Source organism: Triturus cristatus, chromosome 4_2 (genome assembly GCF_964204655.1).
Source record: "Triturus cristatus chromosome 4_2, aTriCri1.1, whole genome shotgun sequence".
In the NCBI taxonomy this organism is placed as follows: Eukaryota; Metazoa; Chordata; class Amphibia; order Caudata; family Salamandridae; genus Triturus; species Triturus cristatus.
Genome location: NC_140586.1, coordinates 198,465,724 through 198,481,542, shown reverse-complemented (window position 1 = coordinate 198,481,542; position 15,819 = coordinate 198,465,724). Strand labels below are relative to the sequence as shown.

Here is a 15,819-nt window from a genome sequence, read left to right as displayed (position 1 = left end):
CACGCATGTATCATAGACAGGCACACACAGATAGGGAACTCATTTTGCCAACAAAGTTATCAGTCTGATCTGTGAATTACTGAGGACTAAACTGAAACAGCATTGTGCCTATTGTCCAGAAGCTTCTGAAGTTGGTGAGCAGGTGAATGGCACAATGAAAGTCAAATTAGCAAAAATGTGTGATTCCACTGACTTGAAATGGCCGGATGTTTTGCCCCTAGTTCCAATAACCATGAGAAGTGCACCTGACAGAAGGACAGGTTTAAATCCCTACAAGATACTAATAGGACGAGCCATGAGACAACCATATGTACCTGATCCACAAGAAAGGCCACTGAGAAATAGACTGCAGATTTCTGATACAAGTTCAGAATCAGGTGCTGAGCAACCAGAAGCTGTTAACAGAAAAGAAGCAGACTGTGAAACTGGTGAGACTAGATCAACAGACTCTGCGAGTGTACAGCAAGGTGTAAGACTCAACGATTTTTCACCTGACAACGATTTAGACAGTACTACAGAGCTAGGACAGGAACTAAGTCAAGAGCAGAGGCAAGAACAGGGAAAAGAGAGAACATAAGACTCAGAAATTATAAAGTTCAAGATAAGGGGAAGTGAAATGCAAGCAGGCACAGAGACCGAAAGCAAGGGAGAAGAAGGTTCGGATATCCTGACAGTTATCTTGTCTGACATTAGAGAAGAAACGGATGATCAGGAAATTCTGAACAAAGACTGTGAACCTATGGATAAGGATGATTCACACACGTTGCCCAACGGAGTAAAGAGACTCAAGTATAAGATAGTGAGAAAAGGAACAAAAGCTCTTGAAGACCAGATCTCTGAAATAACAAACAAGTTAAAACAGGAGAAATTGTACAGGTCACCTGAGTGGACTTACATAGTCTTACAAAAGATAGAAGAAGTAGATTTAAGAAAGGAAAGGGACAGTGATAACGACAGTGAGCAGGACAAAGAAAACGACTTGAGGCCACCCTAACAGTGTTACAGAAAACACTTCTGGGTTTTAGCACACAATACGAAGACGATTTTTCATGAACCATTTCCAAGTAGTTAAAATAAAAGAAGGGGCAAAGGACAGAAAGTCATTCAAGTGTGAAAACACACTTTGTACATACAGTACACATTTAGTAGATTTCATTTATAGGATAACTTAGATACCATAGCAGATATGGACAGTCCTAACAATAGATATAAAAGTTTTGCTTTGGGTGTAAGATGTGTTTATGTTGTACCATTTTACTAATGGTGCTGTTAACAATGTACAAATAGTTGCACAAGTAGATAGAACTGCACTTCACAAGGATAAGTAAGTTTTAGATTTAGAACTAAAGATAAAAATGTTGTCGAGAACAAGGGAAATGAGAAAGAAATTTGCTGAACTAACAAAATTATTGAGAAGAAGTGTCTGATCGAATAAAATTTAGTGGGATGAATAGGTGGTTTGGGATTTGGTGAGCGAAGTACAGAAGATTTTGTGTGTACCCCGTTCAGATCAATCACCCCCTGCATAACAAAGTAATATATTAATTATGTTTTCTTTGTATTAACCAAACACACACATTACATGTGGGAAATGCTCTGCATTAACAGGTTTGATTAACATATTAATTAATGGTGTAAAACGCATGTTTAATCTATTTTGCGCATTTAAGTAGTTTAATAGTGCATGTCTATTTTGTAGTGTACATTGTGCATTACATGCTGCTTTTGCTTCATTTTAATGGCTTGCAGTGTGATGCTTTTCTGCTAGGTAACAGTTTTTAGGGGATAAATATTAGCCCTGGTGGGTGGGGGGACAGAAAATACTTATTTTCGGTGTATTCACATTTTCTTTGTGTGTGTTTATCGTAGTTTGGCTGGTGGCCATTTTCAAGATGGCTTCATTTTTCCCAGTTCTGAGCATTAGAGAATGCTTGCATCATCTGGCTGGAGGAACCTCGTACATGCCTTGTGCTCCACTGAACTTTGCAACTCCAGCTGACTATGTTCGAGGCCATTTGGTGTGAATGCCGGCGAGTGGCTGAGAGCCAGGATGATAGCACGAGAACAGCTGAATGCCTGCCAAAGAGAAATAGTTGAATGCCTGCCAAAGAATGACCACGTGGAAACAGCTGAATCCCTGACACTGAACAGTTGAATCCCTGCCAATGAACCTTTGAATGCCTGCTAATGAACTATGGGACAGTTGAATTTGTATCTATCAGCTTGTCAAACATAAAGTTTTTCACGGGCATCCTGGGAGCTGAGAACTGTATTGTCATGACCGAACATCCTGGGAGCTGAGAACTGTATTGTCATGACCAATCAGAGCAAGGGAAACAGCAAGAGTTGAAACATTTGAGGGTAGAGAGCCAGCAAACACAGTATAAATATCAGACCAAAATTGTGGTTTAGTGTCAGAGAAGCTGGTTGGATAGAAGCTGTTTTGCAGAGAAGCTGTTTGAAGAGATGCTGGGAGCTTGAAACTATGCCAGATTGCGCACTGATGACCCCTGTAGGTTTGAGATCGTTGCGGGACACTAGCCTGGGTGAGAAAAGTCGTCGAGGAGGCCAAGGGTTAATTAAGTAAGTTGGGGTTTTAGTGCTGGGTAGGAAGGTTTTAGTGTAGGAAATCTTTAGAATTAAATGTATGTTTTAACTATGGTTCACTGTTCCTTCATTTTTGGAACCCTCTGTCAGTTACATGACCAAGGATTGATTTTTAACTATTTTGAGAATAATTAAATGAATGCAAACCTAAATTTTTCTCTTCATGACTTTTATTAAACAGTTTCTTGATTTATGTCCTGAATAAATGGCAATGCTCAGTGAGAATTAATAGTAAGAGAATAAATGATAATTTTCTTCATGCAAATTAATTACATAAAATCTTTTAAATGATTTCAGGTGTTCGTGATTCTTTTAGAGTCAATTAATTATGCAATTCAATGTATTGTTGTAGTGAGGTTAAGCTGGTCTTGACAATCACCATCAACCAGTCCAACTAATTGGTCCATCGACCAAGTGGAGGAGTGCCTTGATGTCAAAGTTAGGATTCTATAGGTACAGATGTATATAATGTAAAGAAATTACTCCCGATAGGTAATAAGGTACCCTCCACATGTCCATCGCCTTTTTCTCCTGTGCACAGATTCGAGTGAGACGTATGAGTGTTGGTTTTATGAGCCCCACCAATGAATGAATGTATGAATGAGTTAGTGTGGTGACGAGTCTGTGACATAGGGAGAATATGTAAATGTGCCCTTTTCCGCTGGAGCACATGCACACAGGGGCGCACACCATCTGCCCCCCGCCCTGTTGCCCAGTGTACAGGGGCAACAGGTTTCTCCACTGCCAGCCTTTTGATGGTGGGTGCACCTCCATGAAAAGGCTGGCAGTGGAGAAACTCAGAATATGCTTGGCAATGCCGCAGTGGCACCGCCAACCATATTGCTGCCCTAGAAAGCTGTGCCACTGCCAGAGAACGTGGTTCCCTGTTGGTTGCAGCAGTCCCAAAACGGTCCGACCGCCGTACTTGTAATATGGCAGTCGGATCACTGGTGCGGCGGTTACTGACCGCCAGCGGACCTTCACCATGGGTTCGAACTCGGAATCAGACCCTTTATTTTACTAAAACCTTTTTTCCGTTATCACGTAAGAAAACACTTTCAAATATGTGAGTTTAGACTACCAGTTGTACAAAACTAATACTGACAATAATTAATTCTACGTGCAGTGCTATAATGTGCCTTATTAATGTTAAAGCATCCACGTGTTAAGTACACTTTTTGAAGATACTTTCCCATATTTTTCAAGGTGTTTGTTGTATGATTTACATAGCACATATTTTTAGGGTTTGGCTCATGCACAGGCTCTAAGACCCGAGCCAGAACCTTAGCTCGGTACTACTAGTTCATTTGTTGGCTCACCCGCCTCTATTTTATCCAATATTACTCCCAATCTGCAGTATTCATTGCCTTTCCGCGCCATCAAAAGATGGCCACTGTGTTTGCGCCCCGGAATTCGGTGCGTGACAGCTTCCGTCCAGGAAGCGCGTGCGCAGAAGGCAGCGCGGCTTCTGGTTGCTAGGGACTACGCAGTGGCTTGGCAGCGGCGGGAGCTGTAGCCAGAGGCTGTTAGGGACAGAAGAGAGAAGGGGGCACTCCCCTGTGTATCTGACAGCTCCCCAAGATGGTAAGCTTCCCGACCCCAAGTACGCAATGCCACTACCTCGATCTACCCCCTAAATGAAAGACTGATTCAAGGCGGCTACGACAGACACGAGATGGGGACAGAACAGGGTTATGCAGCTTGGGATCCGCAGGGGGCGCCTTGTTGGAATATATCCATGGTTGGGGTGGGTTAATCCTGAAATCCAATATTGGGAGTGGCGTTTTGCACGCCCGGATCTAGGGCTGAACGCGTCGTTAGGGCGGAGGACACCCTTGGATCCATGGTGTGGGGCGCAGACGGGGACGTTCAGCCTGTTATCCAAAGGTGAGGTCTACACGTCAAATATCGGGAGTGGGAATGGGCTGGAAGTCTTGGACAGGTGTAGCCATGGGTTCTCGATGTGGAGGGTCTTTATCCTGTCAAAGATTGGAGGTTGACGTGCGAGAGGAGTCCAGGAGTGATGTCCGATTCACCGGGCTATTAATGGTCCCAGGAAGAGTCGCCTTTATCCTGGGATCGAAGGCTTTACCTGCCACATGCTGATATCTCGGAAAGGTATATTTGAGCGATAAATGGGACTATCTTGGGATGTTCTAGTTCTAAACTCTGCCTTTAGAGAGAGGTACGACACGCAGTGAGAGAGGTTTATTTAGGGCTCAGGGGCAGCCTTGCCTCCAGAAAATATTCAAAACAGGCAAAATCAGAATTATGTACCCCAGCAAAGCCTTTTGCTGGTGTGACGTTGTCCGACTCCATCTGCCCCAGTTGTCAACATCAGAACCTTTAGCGCATTCTATTTATTTATTTATTTATTATGCAACTTATAACGCGCAGACTAAACCCGAAGGTATCAAGGCGCCTATCAAAATCAATAAACAATAAACAGAATATACAAAGCACCACTACGGGAATGCACGTGTAAAAAGGTGAGTCTTAAGCGCGGATCTAAAAGTTTGCAGAGAGGGACTGGATCTTACTTCCAAAGGGAGGGCATTCCACCACTTAGGTGCCAGGAAGGAAAAGGCCTTGCCTCCCCATCTTGCTTTTCTGACACGGGGTACAGAGAGGAGAAGTTTGTGACTGGAGCGAAGATTTCTACTGGGGTTATGCCGAGAAAGAATAGATCCCATGCTTGTAGGGCTGGGTTTAGCTAAGGCTTTATACACCAGGCACATGGATTTGAAAAGGATCCGGTATTCAACGGGGAGCCAGTGCAGTTGTTTTCGGGCTTCGGTGGCAGAGGCACGTTTTGGTAGGTCAAGAGCCAATCTCGCTGCCGCGTTCTGGACCACCTGCAAGCGCTGTAGAAGACTCTTGTTCAGCCCTGCATACAGCGCATTGCAGTAATCCAGTCGCGAACCCAAAAGAGCGACAGCAAGTTGCTTTCTTGCCTGGGGTGACAAAAAGTGCCTGATTTTCCTCAGAATGTGGATAATCCCCCAGCAGGTCGAAACAGTCCTGTTGACCTGTTGGCACATACTAAGGTTGGGGTCGATCATAACTCCCAGGTTTTTTGCTGACAAGGTGGGCTCGGGACATACGCCCAGCGAGTTCGGCCACCACTCCGCCGACCAGATCGGTTCCTTTCCTCCAAAGACCATCACCTCCGTCTTCTCCCCATTCAGTTTTAGTGAATTGTGGATCATCCACTGGCCAACTGCCTCCACTAGCCCTCGTGACATCACACAAGGCTCCTCGCTATGCATTCCACTCAAGGTCGCTAACCTGATACAGTTGCCACTTTTAGTTGCTCTTTTCCTGTAAATTTATTATTTGGAATATTAAACAGACTTGCTGGAAGGTGGCTAGTTAATAGTTATGGCTTAGGATGGAGGTTCCACCTGCAAGCAGGTAGGGTTCAGTTAGAAGAGTTTCTTTTCCTCTCAGACTGTTGTATAACCTGTCTTTAAACTTTGAATGATTTGATGACACCTGATTAGATTTTTTTTAGTTGTGCTATAGCACAATTATGTGATTTTTGTTTTATATTTTTATTTATATAACTAGTTATTCTGTGATGATGCTAAAATGGTCTGTAATTCAAAGAGCTTTAAAGCAATTTAAACTTTTGAACCTGATACAGCTCCATCAGGCCACTTAACTTATAGACTTTAAACCGATTATTGCAATGTAACGGCTTTTAATTTGCTACAGTAGACATATATTTCATAGGTGGTATTGTGTTTTACAATAAACTACCTCACCTGCAGCTTAACTGCTACACATAGGTAGTTTACCACATGTATCTAGAAGTCTAACTTCTTTCTGCTCCAGAGACACCCAACACGAAATTCAGCATGCCTTTCATCATATTGATTGTTAAGTGTCATTTGGAATTAGGGACAGATAATCTGCTCCTCTCTACCTAGACCCAACTACATGTTCTACATTGTATTCAGCATCATGGCATTTATGGAGCACACTCTACCCAAAGTTTGCGCTGGTAATTGTACTCCTGTAAAAGTGAAGGTGCACGACGCCAGGCATAGTTGACTGTCCAGAGAACCCACTAATGTAGATGATTTCTGGTCCCTGTGAAATGTGAGTTCAGTTCCGTCTGCATAGTTGTTAAATAAAAGTGAGCACGCTAACCCCAATGTTGCAGTGTCCAGCATAGTTCCAGGAGGGTTGATCAATGACAGCTTGTCAGGCTAACTAATTGACTTATGTAAATTAGTTTTATTTGACAGTTTTGAAAATCTGGCATTGATTGGCTTACCACCAGGGCTTCAATTAAGGAAGACGAAAAAGTGGGGTGTCTCAAAAGGGGTGTAGCCTAAGAAATGTAACCAGGAATCGTTTTGAAGAGGAGCGGCTTATATAATTAAGGGTGTGACTTAAAACACGTGAGCCTTCTGTTAATGTATCCAAACATTTCACACAGTAACTGACATGCACCTAAAACAAATCCAAACCTATTGGCTTTGCCAGTACTTGTCATCCGTATTGGGTAAAAGAGTAACAAAAATGTGATTTGAAAAAATTAGAATTGAAAATATCTCAATTCAAAAACCATGAGGCAGTGAATTTAACAATACTAAGGTCTGTGGAAGGGGTCGTACTCCAGGGAGTGTCTAAATCACTCATGGTTTTCACTTCACACCAGTTTTTCTATAACACTTATGCCATTTTCTCCCCACATATTTCTGAAATCTTCCACCAGCATATCTCACACCTCATCTCTTTCCTCATCTGCACCCTCTTTTCACACACTTCTGGATGTAAGTGCTGTACATACTAACAAAGCACCCACTCACCTGTAAGCATTGTATCTTGTTTTACTTTAACAGTCTTATTATTTCAACAGCTGCTCCTTCACACACTTTCGCAAAGAATGACAATCACATATGGCACACATAGCGATTGCTCTGTGCGATCAAAGGATTGGGTGAGCAGGTATTCCGAACACCTTTGTGACCCACTGACAGGCAAGGTGAGAGACTCGCCCTTAAATCAGTCTCATTTCCAGTGCTCTCAATCGTTGCCCACTATAAGCCCAGCCTCATCTCATACAGACACCAAAGCGACTCAATTCACAGTACAACCTATACAAGAGTAATATGCTGCGTGAAAAAAAACTACAGAAATAAAACATCCTGGATAAAGCAAACATTTTTAGAAAATGCAAGATTAAGTAAAGTATGTGAACAGGAACACAACTCATAACTCAAAGTGCAAACAGTATGAATAATAAATCAATGTTGAGACACAAAAAATGCTTTTATACAATAAATAAGTATTCCATTTCTAACTCCATATGGGCAAAGGTATACGACATTCAGAAGCAGCAACATAGTCCATCTTGAGGTCAGGGATCTAGTAGTTGTTAGGCAGATGTCTGTCCCACCCTCCTTCGTGTAACATGTTCGGGGTTATTCCCTATTCAATGGTGGCTGAAACCGGGTAATGCAAACTATTAGGCCATGAAGTTTCCCCTTTGACTCTTCAGGCTTTAGTCAAAAATGTCTATGGTACCTCAGCACATTTAACAGCGAGTACAGTGGGGCCCAACTGACCCAGTTTACATCTTACCCATTTTCGCAGCACGGAAGAGTTCAGTGATGCAAGAGGTGCCCTCTGTACAAGGATCCTTGAGTCCTGCTTAGTTCAGAGAAGTCAGGCTGCTCGCATCCCTCGCAGTAGCACCTGGTGGCGCAGATTCTCTCTCCTGAGATGCGCTGCTGGAGTCCTCAGTTGTTAGAGCATCTCCCAGTTTGTGAAAACACAGCTAGTTGCCTTTACCCAGCGGGGGTGGGGGGAAATCCTGTCTGCAGCTCCCAACTGGAGCCTAACAAGGGTGTGACATCAACCACTACGTATTTAACAGTCCTTAGTGGTCTGTCAAATACAGTTCCCTCACAGTGCCAGTCCCACTTGCCGAACGTAGCCTCAGTCTCTACTTCAGGCAGCAACCCGAATCCCTTGGTACGTTGGTACCAGCAGCCCCTCCTGGCATACAGGGTTGCCACAGTATTTGGACAGCACGGGCCCAGACAATCTTGGTGCGCGCGCCTACGTCAAGACGGGTACGAGTCTTAATGATTCAAGAGTTGTATTTTTACCGTTGACCTCCTCCGGCATACAAGGTCACCTCAGCACATAAGTGCAGCTTCGTTCAGTTCCACACGGTGCTTTATTTCACGGTTTAGTCTTTGGCGGCCCTCTCCTATGGGGATCACAGAGCCTACACTGGACACAGGCAACGACCCAATCGGTGCACAGCCTTACACCTTGCTCAGGGAATTCTCTTGCAGGGGGCTCCTCACTGGACTTTGCTCCCTACACCGTTCTCCTTTTTCTCACAGGGCACATTGGTCTTGGAAAGCAGGCAGACGCTGGTTCTTCAGGCTCCAAGGCAGGTGTTCTTGGTATCCAGGGTGATGTCCCCTCACCCAAGAGGGAGACTAGCAGGCCTTGACCTCCAATAATGGTCACATGCAGAAGTCTTGCAGAGCGTCCCCCTTCTCACACAGCCTGTATGGCTGCTTGGCACATGACATATTTTGGGGACCCAATCGCTTCTTTAAAAAAAAAAAAGCATTGGTATAGCCAATAGGTCTCGCTTTTGGGACCTTATAAGTATTTAGTTATGCAGCACAATATCCTTGGTGCAACAACATCAACTGTTGCATGGCTAAGCACTTATAAGGTCCCAAAGGCGAGACCTATTGGCTATGCCAATGCTTGTTTCTTTTGCATTCTGAGATTTGCAGGTCTTTTGATCCCGATATAAAATTAGGACTACAGTTCCCAAAATGTAAAGAATAAACGCAGAGAGGGTGAGCTGCTCGCGCATTGACTTGCGAATCTTGAAAGCTTTGTACTTAGTACACTTGGGTTCAGGGGTGTTTTGAACCTCCCCTCCCTTAGTCCCCTCTCCTCCCCCCCCCCCCTCCCACTGCTTTAGCAGCTACAGCAGTGAGTGGGGCGCTTCTTAATGGGCATCTTGTGTGTGCAGCTTGGCAGATAAAAGCTCATGATTAACTGATATAAAGGAATAAAGCGTCAAGAGAAGAGGAAGCAGCAGCACAGAAGAACGAAAGATGGGTAAATAGAAAAGATGGAAGGGTGAAAGAGTGAATGGGTGGATGAGTGAGTTGATGACTAAGTGGGTGAATAAATGAGTGGGTGAAAGAAATGAGTTGGTAGATGAATGAGTGTGTGAAAGTATGAGTGAATGGGCAGGTAAAAGGGTGGCAGAGTAGATGGATGAGTGGATGGATGGATGGCAGAGTGGATGGGTGGATGGATGGATGGGTGGGTGGATAGACGGGATAGATGGCTGAATGGATAACAGTCTGTAAAGGTGAAATAGTGGATATTAGCAGGTGGCTGGAAGGGTGAAAGAATTCAAGGATAGAGGCTAGGATGGAAGAGACAAGGCAGCTATTCTAGGGAGAGTTGGGCACACTTTCTTAGCTTGCTAGGTGCCATCAAAGTGTTAGTGAAAAGCGTTTTTTTGTTCTTTTTCTGGCTACTCCCTTGCTTGGGTTAAAACTTTTTGTCCCAATGGTTACAAATACCCAAGGCCACTAGAATTATGCGATTGTATGGGTGTGGCGTTTTCCGCTTGAGTATGGATTTGCTGCATTTGCCACATAATCCATAATCTGCAGCATAATTTGCAGATTATAACAACAAAAAAATGTTTCTTGCTCAAACGGTTTAAAAGTTACTAAAAACAGTGACATGTGTTGCCACGCAATGGAAGGCCCTTAGCAAAGGTTGACTGCTTACCTTTCCATTGCTTATTGCTAAATTTGAGTGTTAAACTGCTACTCGCTACTCATGAAGTGCAACCTATGCCCAGAGTGCTAAGAAGTGTAAAAATAACAAAAGAATGAAATAATACTACCCCAAAATGTGTCACATTACGCCACATGTGCCGCAGAATGTAGTAAATGTTGCCGCATAATGTGGCCCTCCCATGCCGCATTATTCTAGTGACCCTGCAAATACCTTTGTTCAGTTGGTGAAGATTAAATTCAGGTAATAACTGAACAAAAGAAATAGGATTGTTATCATGACGTCACGTACGAAACTGACAAGGCTGGTCTGATCTTCATGAGACGGGACTCACTCAAAGCAGAACGACCCCGAGATATAAAGCGGGTGATAAGCTCCCGGGAACACTGGCGGCTGACAGCAGGGACCCGCTCACCGAGTCGGGCATGTTTCATGTAAACTAACAGCTTTAAAATAAGTCTCGCCTGAGTGCCTTTGTACGACACTTTTTAAGCCTTGAAACCAGTTTTATAACATCTGCCAACACTGTCACAACAAAGCCCGGACAGATGAATGGAAGAAAGCCAGCGGGTCCAGGGTAAAAGATGAAGGGGCATATCAGCAAGGGCCGGTGATAATTATCGCTGAGCGCACTTAGTGCTAGGATAATTATCGCCGGCTATCGCTGCTTTCTATCGTGGAGATAGCGTGCTATCAGCAACGTTTATCTCCAAAGAGATAGAAATGCAAGGGTTAGCTGGAAAACAGTGTGATTATTGCTGGAAATCCAGCGATAATCGCACTGTGACCGGCGATACCTTGCTGATAGGGCAGGGTGGTCTTAGCCATGTAATCCACCTCCCATTGGATTACATGGCTAAGTCAGAAATAAAGCAGGCGTAAGGAAAGTAGCGATAACCATGGTTAGCGCTACTTTTCTTATCGCTATGCTTCTTAGCGATTCCCTTGATAATTGGAGAAATGTCGGTTAGCGACATTTCTCCAGTTATTTCGGAAAGGAACGCCCACTTTGCATCTCATTAGAGATGCAAAGCTGGGCGTTCAGTAAACAAGCGCTAAGGCATGGATTCACGCGTTAGCGTGTCCATGCTGATAGGGCGATAAAATTATCGCCGCTTTTCATCCGAAAACAGACGCTAAAGCGGCGATAATTTTATCGCCTCGCCTTGCTGATATGCCCCGAAATGTCTTGTGATTTTAAAGAAACGTTGTCTGTGACCTTAACTTATGAATGCTGCGCCACACGGACCGCAGCTAATCGGGCGGATGACCTTGAAAACCAGAAATATTTAAAATGGGGGTGGTTATGCAATCGTTGGCTGACGCTCCAAAAAGAAGGAGGGAAGAGACATCCCAGAAGTTGAACATTGTAGTGCTCCTCCTTCCGTCTCGGAAGATACAAGGTCTCGGAGGGATCAAATGGCGTTGCCAGGGGGCACGGGTGGGATCTCGGGAACAGCAAGGCTCGGAGCAGCCGACTTCCAGCGAGGAAAACAACCATTGGCCGCGTGGCCGTGAAAGTGACGCAGCCGTGAAAGTGATCGTGATCGCACGCTGTGAGATCGATGCGCTTAATGAGCATGACAAGGAAAGCCAGATGGTGCCTCTGCTCGTAAGCGTGCGCGTAACCGCAAGCTTGAGGCCAGCAAAAGCGTGTGGTAGCATTTTCTGAAGCCCACTTACTAAAAGTCTCGCCAGAGCAGCGCAATGCGCTGGCTCAGGCGAGACCTAAAAAAAAAATTGGGGGGAGGAATAATTTCTATTGGGGATTTTTGACTTTTATACAAGAGGCTGATTACAACATGCTTTGTGCACTGCAAGTTAAGAAGAAAGTGTCCAACCATGATGGTACAACAATGAAGTGAGGTAAAAAGGGAAATAACGGATACATACATTAACATAATAGGCAAGCAAGGATCAATAAACTTATTAAACAAGTATTATTCGCAGAACGTTTATCATCGTGGCTCGAGTTATAAGTTCCATAATGTGTATCCATGTGGAGTGAGTTTGGTAATGATTGAGACTTTAGCATTTGAAGCGCTTCGTAGGAACTGACGTAAGATAGAGATGAGGACGAGGAGGAGAAACCCCTTCGGCAATATAGGTAACAAGACAACTGGGGGGAGAATGTGGTTGACAATGGGGGTTGGGGGGTACGATGGAGATCAGCGGATAACTATCTAGGAGACAGGAGGTGGGTATGAACTGGGGATAGAAGATGACCAATGTGGCGCCCGCAGAAGCTCTCAGACTCACATATTCTAGTGGTGCGGTGGGGGGCGCTTGATCAATCAATCATGAGTTTGTAAAGCGTGGCTACTCACCGGTGAGGGTCTCAAGCCACTGTTGAATCAGTGATCCACCTGCGTCATGGAGGGCTAAGGAGATGGGGAGGGTCAACGGAAGTCATCACTTTGAAGTGGGTGAGCATGGTGTTCCAGGCTGCTACTATGGGGCGCTTCTGGGGTCCCTTGGCTTCCTCCTAGTGTAGTGTGGTACTCTCTGCCGCCCCCCTACTGAGAAGTGCTCTGTGCCACTGGGGAAGGGACAGGGGCTGTTGGGCTCTCCAGTGGAGGGTGAGAAGTTGATTAGCCAGCAGGAGGACAAGATTGGTAAAGCGCGTCTGCACTTTATGATTCTTACCCCAAGGAAAGACACCCAAGGATGTGGCCTCCCAGGGATTCAACATCACAAGTTCTGTAACAGTGCGCAATGTGCAATAGAGTTTTATATAGCGCGAACTAGACCCAAGACATCAGGTATCAGAGCGCTTTAAATGTGCACCAGTTTCATTACATGAGGACACATTCATATTTTTGTAGGCACTGGAAAATTAAGTGATTTGCCCAGAGTCACAGGATGTTGAGCTTCGTTGCCGAGACTCGGATCCGGTTCCCCAGCTTCGAGGTTGACAGCTCTAGCTGCAAGGCTACATCCTCTCCTCTTTATGGCCTGCCAATAGCTAGCTATTCTGGGGCAAGACCAGAACATGTGCTGGATGTCGGCCAACAGAGCCTGGCATCTGGGGCCTCAACCTCCCCTTCTTATAGTTCTTTTCAGACACCAAACGTAATTTAGGTTCCCAGTCTTTGAAGTTTTATGTTGGGGTTCTGATTCTTTTGAAGTGTACATTTCTCCTTCTCTTCTTCCCTCCTTAAATGATGTCTGTCACAGCAGGCAAGACTCTGAAGCTGATTGCCCCACAACACAATTCATAGGTATGACCATAGTTCACACCTGGATGTCAGCAACAGTGATATGTGCATCAAAAAGTTAACCCAGGCCTGCTCTTAATGATTCCTCATCTCCCTTCCTAAGATATGTCCAGGCCCCTTTCATCTATCAATGAATCAAAGAACAGTCTTTTGAAGTGTGAAGGGAGTTTTTCCCTCCAGTGTGTGTCCCACCCAGCTCACAGGACTGCAGCAATACACACAACTGTCTGGGGAGATTCCTTTCCTCCTAGTGTCTTCACCAGGCAGGCCTGGACTTCGCAAAATGGAATCCAGGGTCCTCCATGTAATACACCATTGCAGACACACCTACTCAGTGTACATTCACAGCACACTACCTGTCCTGCATTTTTCCCATGTATGTATGACTTGACTGCTATATGTACAGTGCTCTGATAATCGGATGGGTCATGTTCACTCTTTATAAAAGTCTACAAATAAATAAATAAACTACCTCCATGCATTTTACCCCGGCAATGTAGGTAAGGTAAGGTAAATTTTTATTATGCTTAAATTAATTAAAATCAGTGCATACGGTGATCATACAAAGAGAGCACAGTTTCTTATTAATATAGCTTTTGTACATGTAAAATGAGTAAGTCAATATTTTAAAAAGCCGAAGATATTATACAATACGAAAAGAGAAAGGGTTAATATTCTTAAAACGTGCAAATAAGAGTGATTTGTCCATCATCAGGGGAATAGTCTATCTTTCCATAAGCCAGTTTTGGATGTTTAATGTTTTCTCAGTAATATCCAGAAATTTTGTAAGGCGGCAGTTTAATTGAGTGACGATCGGATTAAAACATAGAAGTATTGCTTGTCTGCAAGACCTCACACCATGCTGTTTAAAAAAAGGTTTTAATAGAGATACCCTTATATCTTTCAGTTTGTCACATATGAAGATGATGTGGGTAATGTTCTCTTCTCCCAGTCCACATAATCTACATTTACTGTCTAGTCCTGTTCTTTTCCATGGCGGCAATAAAGCTTTTATGGGACCAATCCCCAGCCTTAACTACAGGAATTTTTGTTTTGTGTGCATCTTTATTCCTAGATTTAGATAGGTTTGAGGATTGCCATTTTTATAGTTGTTAATAACTGTCCATCCATGAGCTCGTCTAGATAGTGCTTCCTTGTCTAGTGCGAGGGAGATGCTTTTTGTTGCCTTTGTTGCCAGTTTTTTAAAAACAATGTGGGACACTGAGGTATTCCATAAGTTCTCTAAACCCAATTTCTCAATTGAATCTTTGAGATATTTGTTTGATAAAGATTTGCTGGTCCTTGTTAACTCTGTCCATAAAAGGATGTTTAAAGTACCTTTTTCAGCTAGACTGATTTTATGCCAGCTTTTTACGTAGGCTCCCATTCTCTCGACTGTTTGGTTTTGTACACCAAATTCCAGTCGAAGTTGGGCTGGAGAAACATATCTAGGAAGTTGGAATATCGAACGAAATGCTGTTGTTATTATATTATTTAACGTCAAAGCGTCTCTTCCTCTCATTTGTTCACTCCCATATAAGATTGTAGGCTGGAATTTGGCTCTCAATATTTTTAAAAATGGTTCCAGGGAGAGATCTGGTAGCAGATTCTTCAATGGTTTGAGTGCCAGATAGGATGTCATACCTTTTTTTTTCAAGGTGTCCAGCTGTGGTTTACATGAGTGGTTGTGATCCAGGAGGATACCCAGGTACTTGTAGGTAGTGGCTTGTTGTATTCTTTGCCCATCAAGGTACCATTTTAACGTGGACTTTTTATGGTAGTTAACTGCCATGATCTTGGTTTTTGCATAATTTATTTTTAAAATGTTTCTTTTTGAAAATCTATTAGTTGTGTCCAAAAGGCGTTGTAGGCCCTTGTGGGATTGAAGCTAGATTGTTGTAATACTCTCTATCTAGGCATTCCAAAATACTCGATAAAAAAACTGCAGTCTCTTCAAAATGCTGTGGCTAGAACGCTCTTGAACATTCCTAAGTTCAAACCTGTGGCGCATCTTCTACAGGGCCTGCACTGGCTCCCTGTGGAGAGGAGAATTTCGTTCAAAGCCCTGGGCCTGGTGCATAAGGCACTACATGGTACGGGCCCCCTTTACTTTAAAAAACTATTGACCTGGTACACTGCCAGTAGAACACTGAGGTCTAGCACAGAACACAAGGTTCAGATCCCA

At 43.9% G+C, this 15,819-nt stretch overlaps 1 protein-coding gene across 2 annotated transcripts in view; it reads left to right on the top strand.

The window, feature by feature from the left end:
• The first annotated feature begins 4,015 nt into the window (after nt 1–4,015).
• Nucleotides 4,016–15,819, top strand: part of IFT56 (intraflagellar transport 56) — a 291,296-nt gene continuing 279,492 nt past the window's right edge. The window contains exon 1 of one of the 2 annotated variants that reach the window (XM_085601180.1): nt 4,016–4,191. In XM_085601180.1, the coding sequence (XP_085457306.1) occupies nt 4,189–4,191 (3 nt within the window). In that variant the 5' untranslated portion in view covers nt 4,016–4,188. Of the gene's footprint in view, nt 4,192–4,381; nt 4,495–15,819 lie in introns of those variants that run through there. The other variant, XM_085601182.1, reaches the window with a different exon arrangement.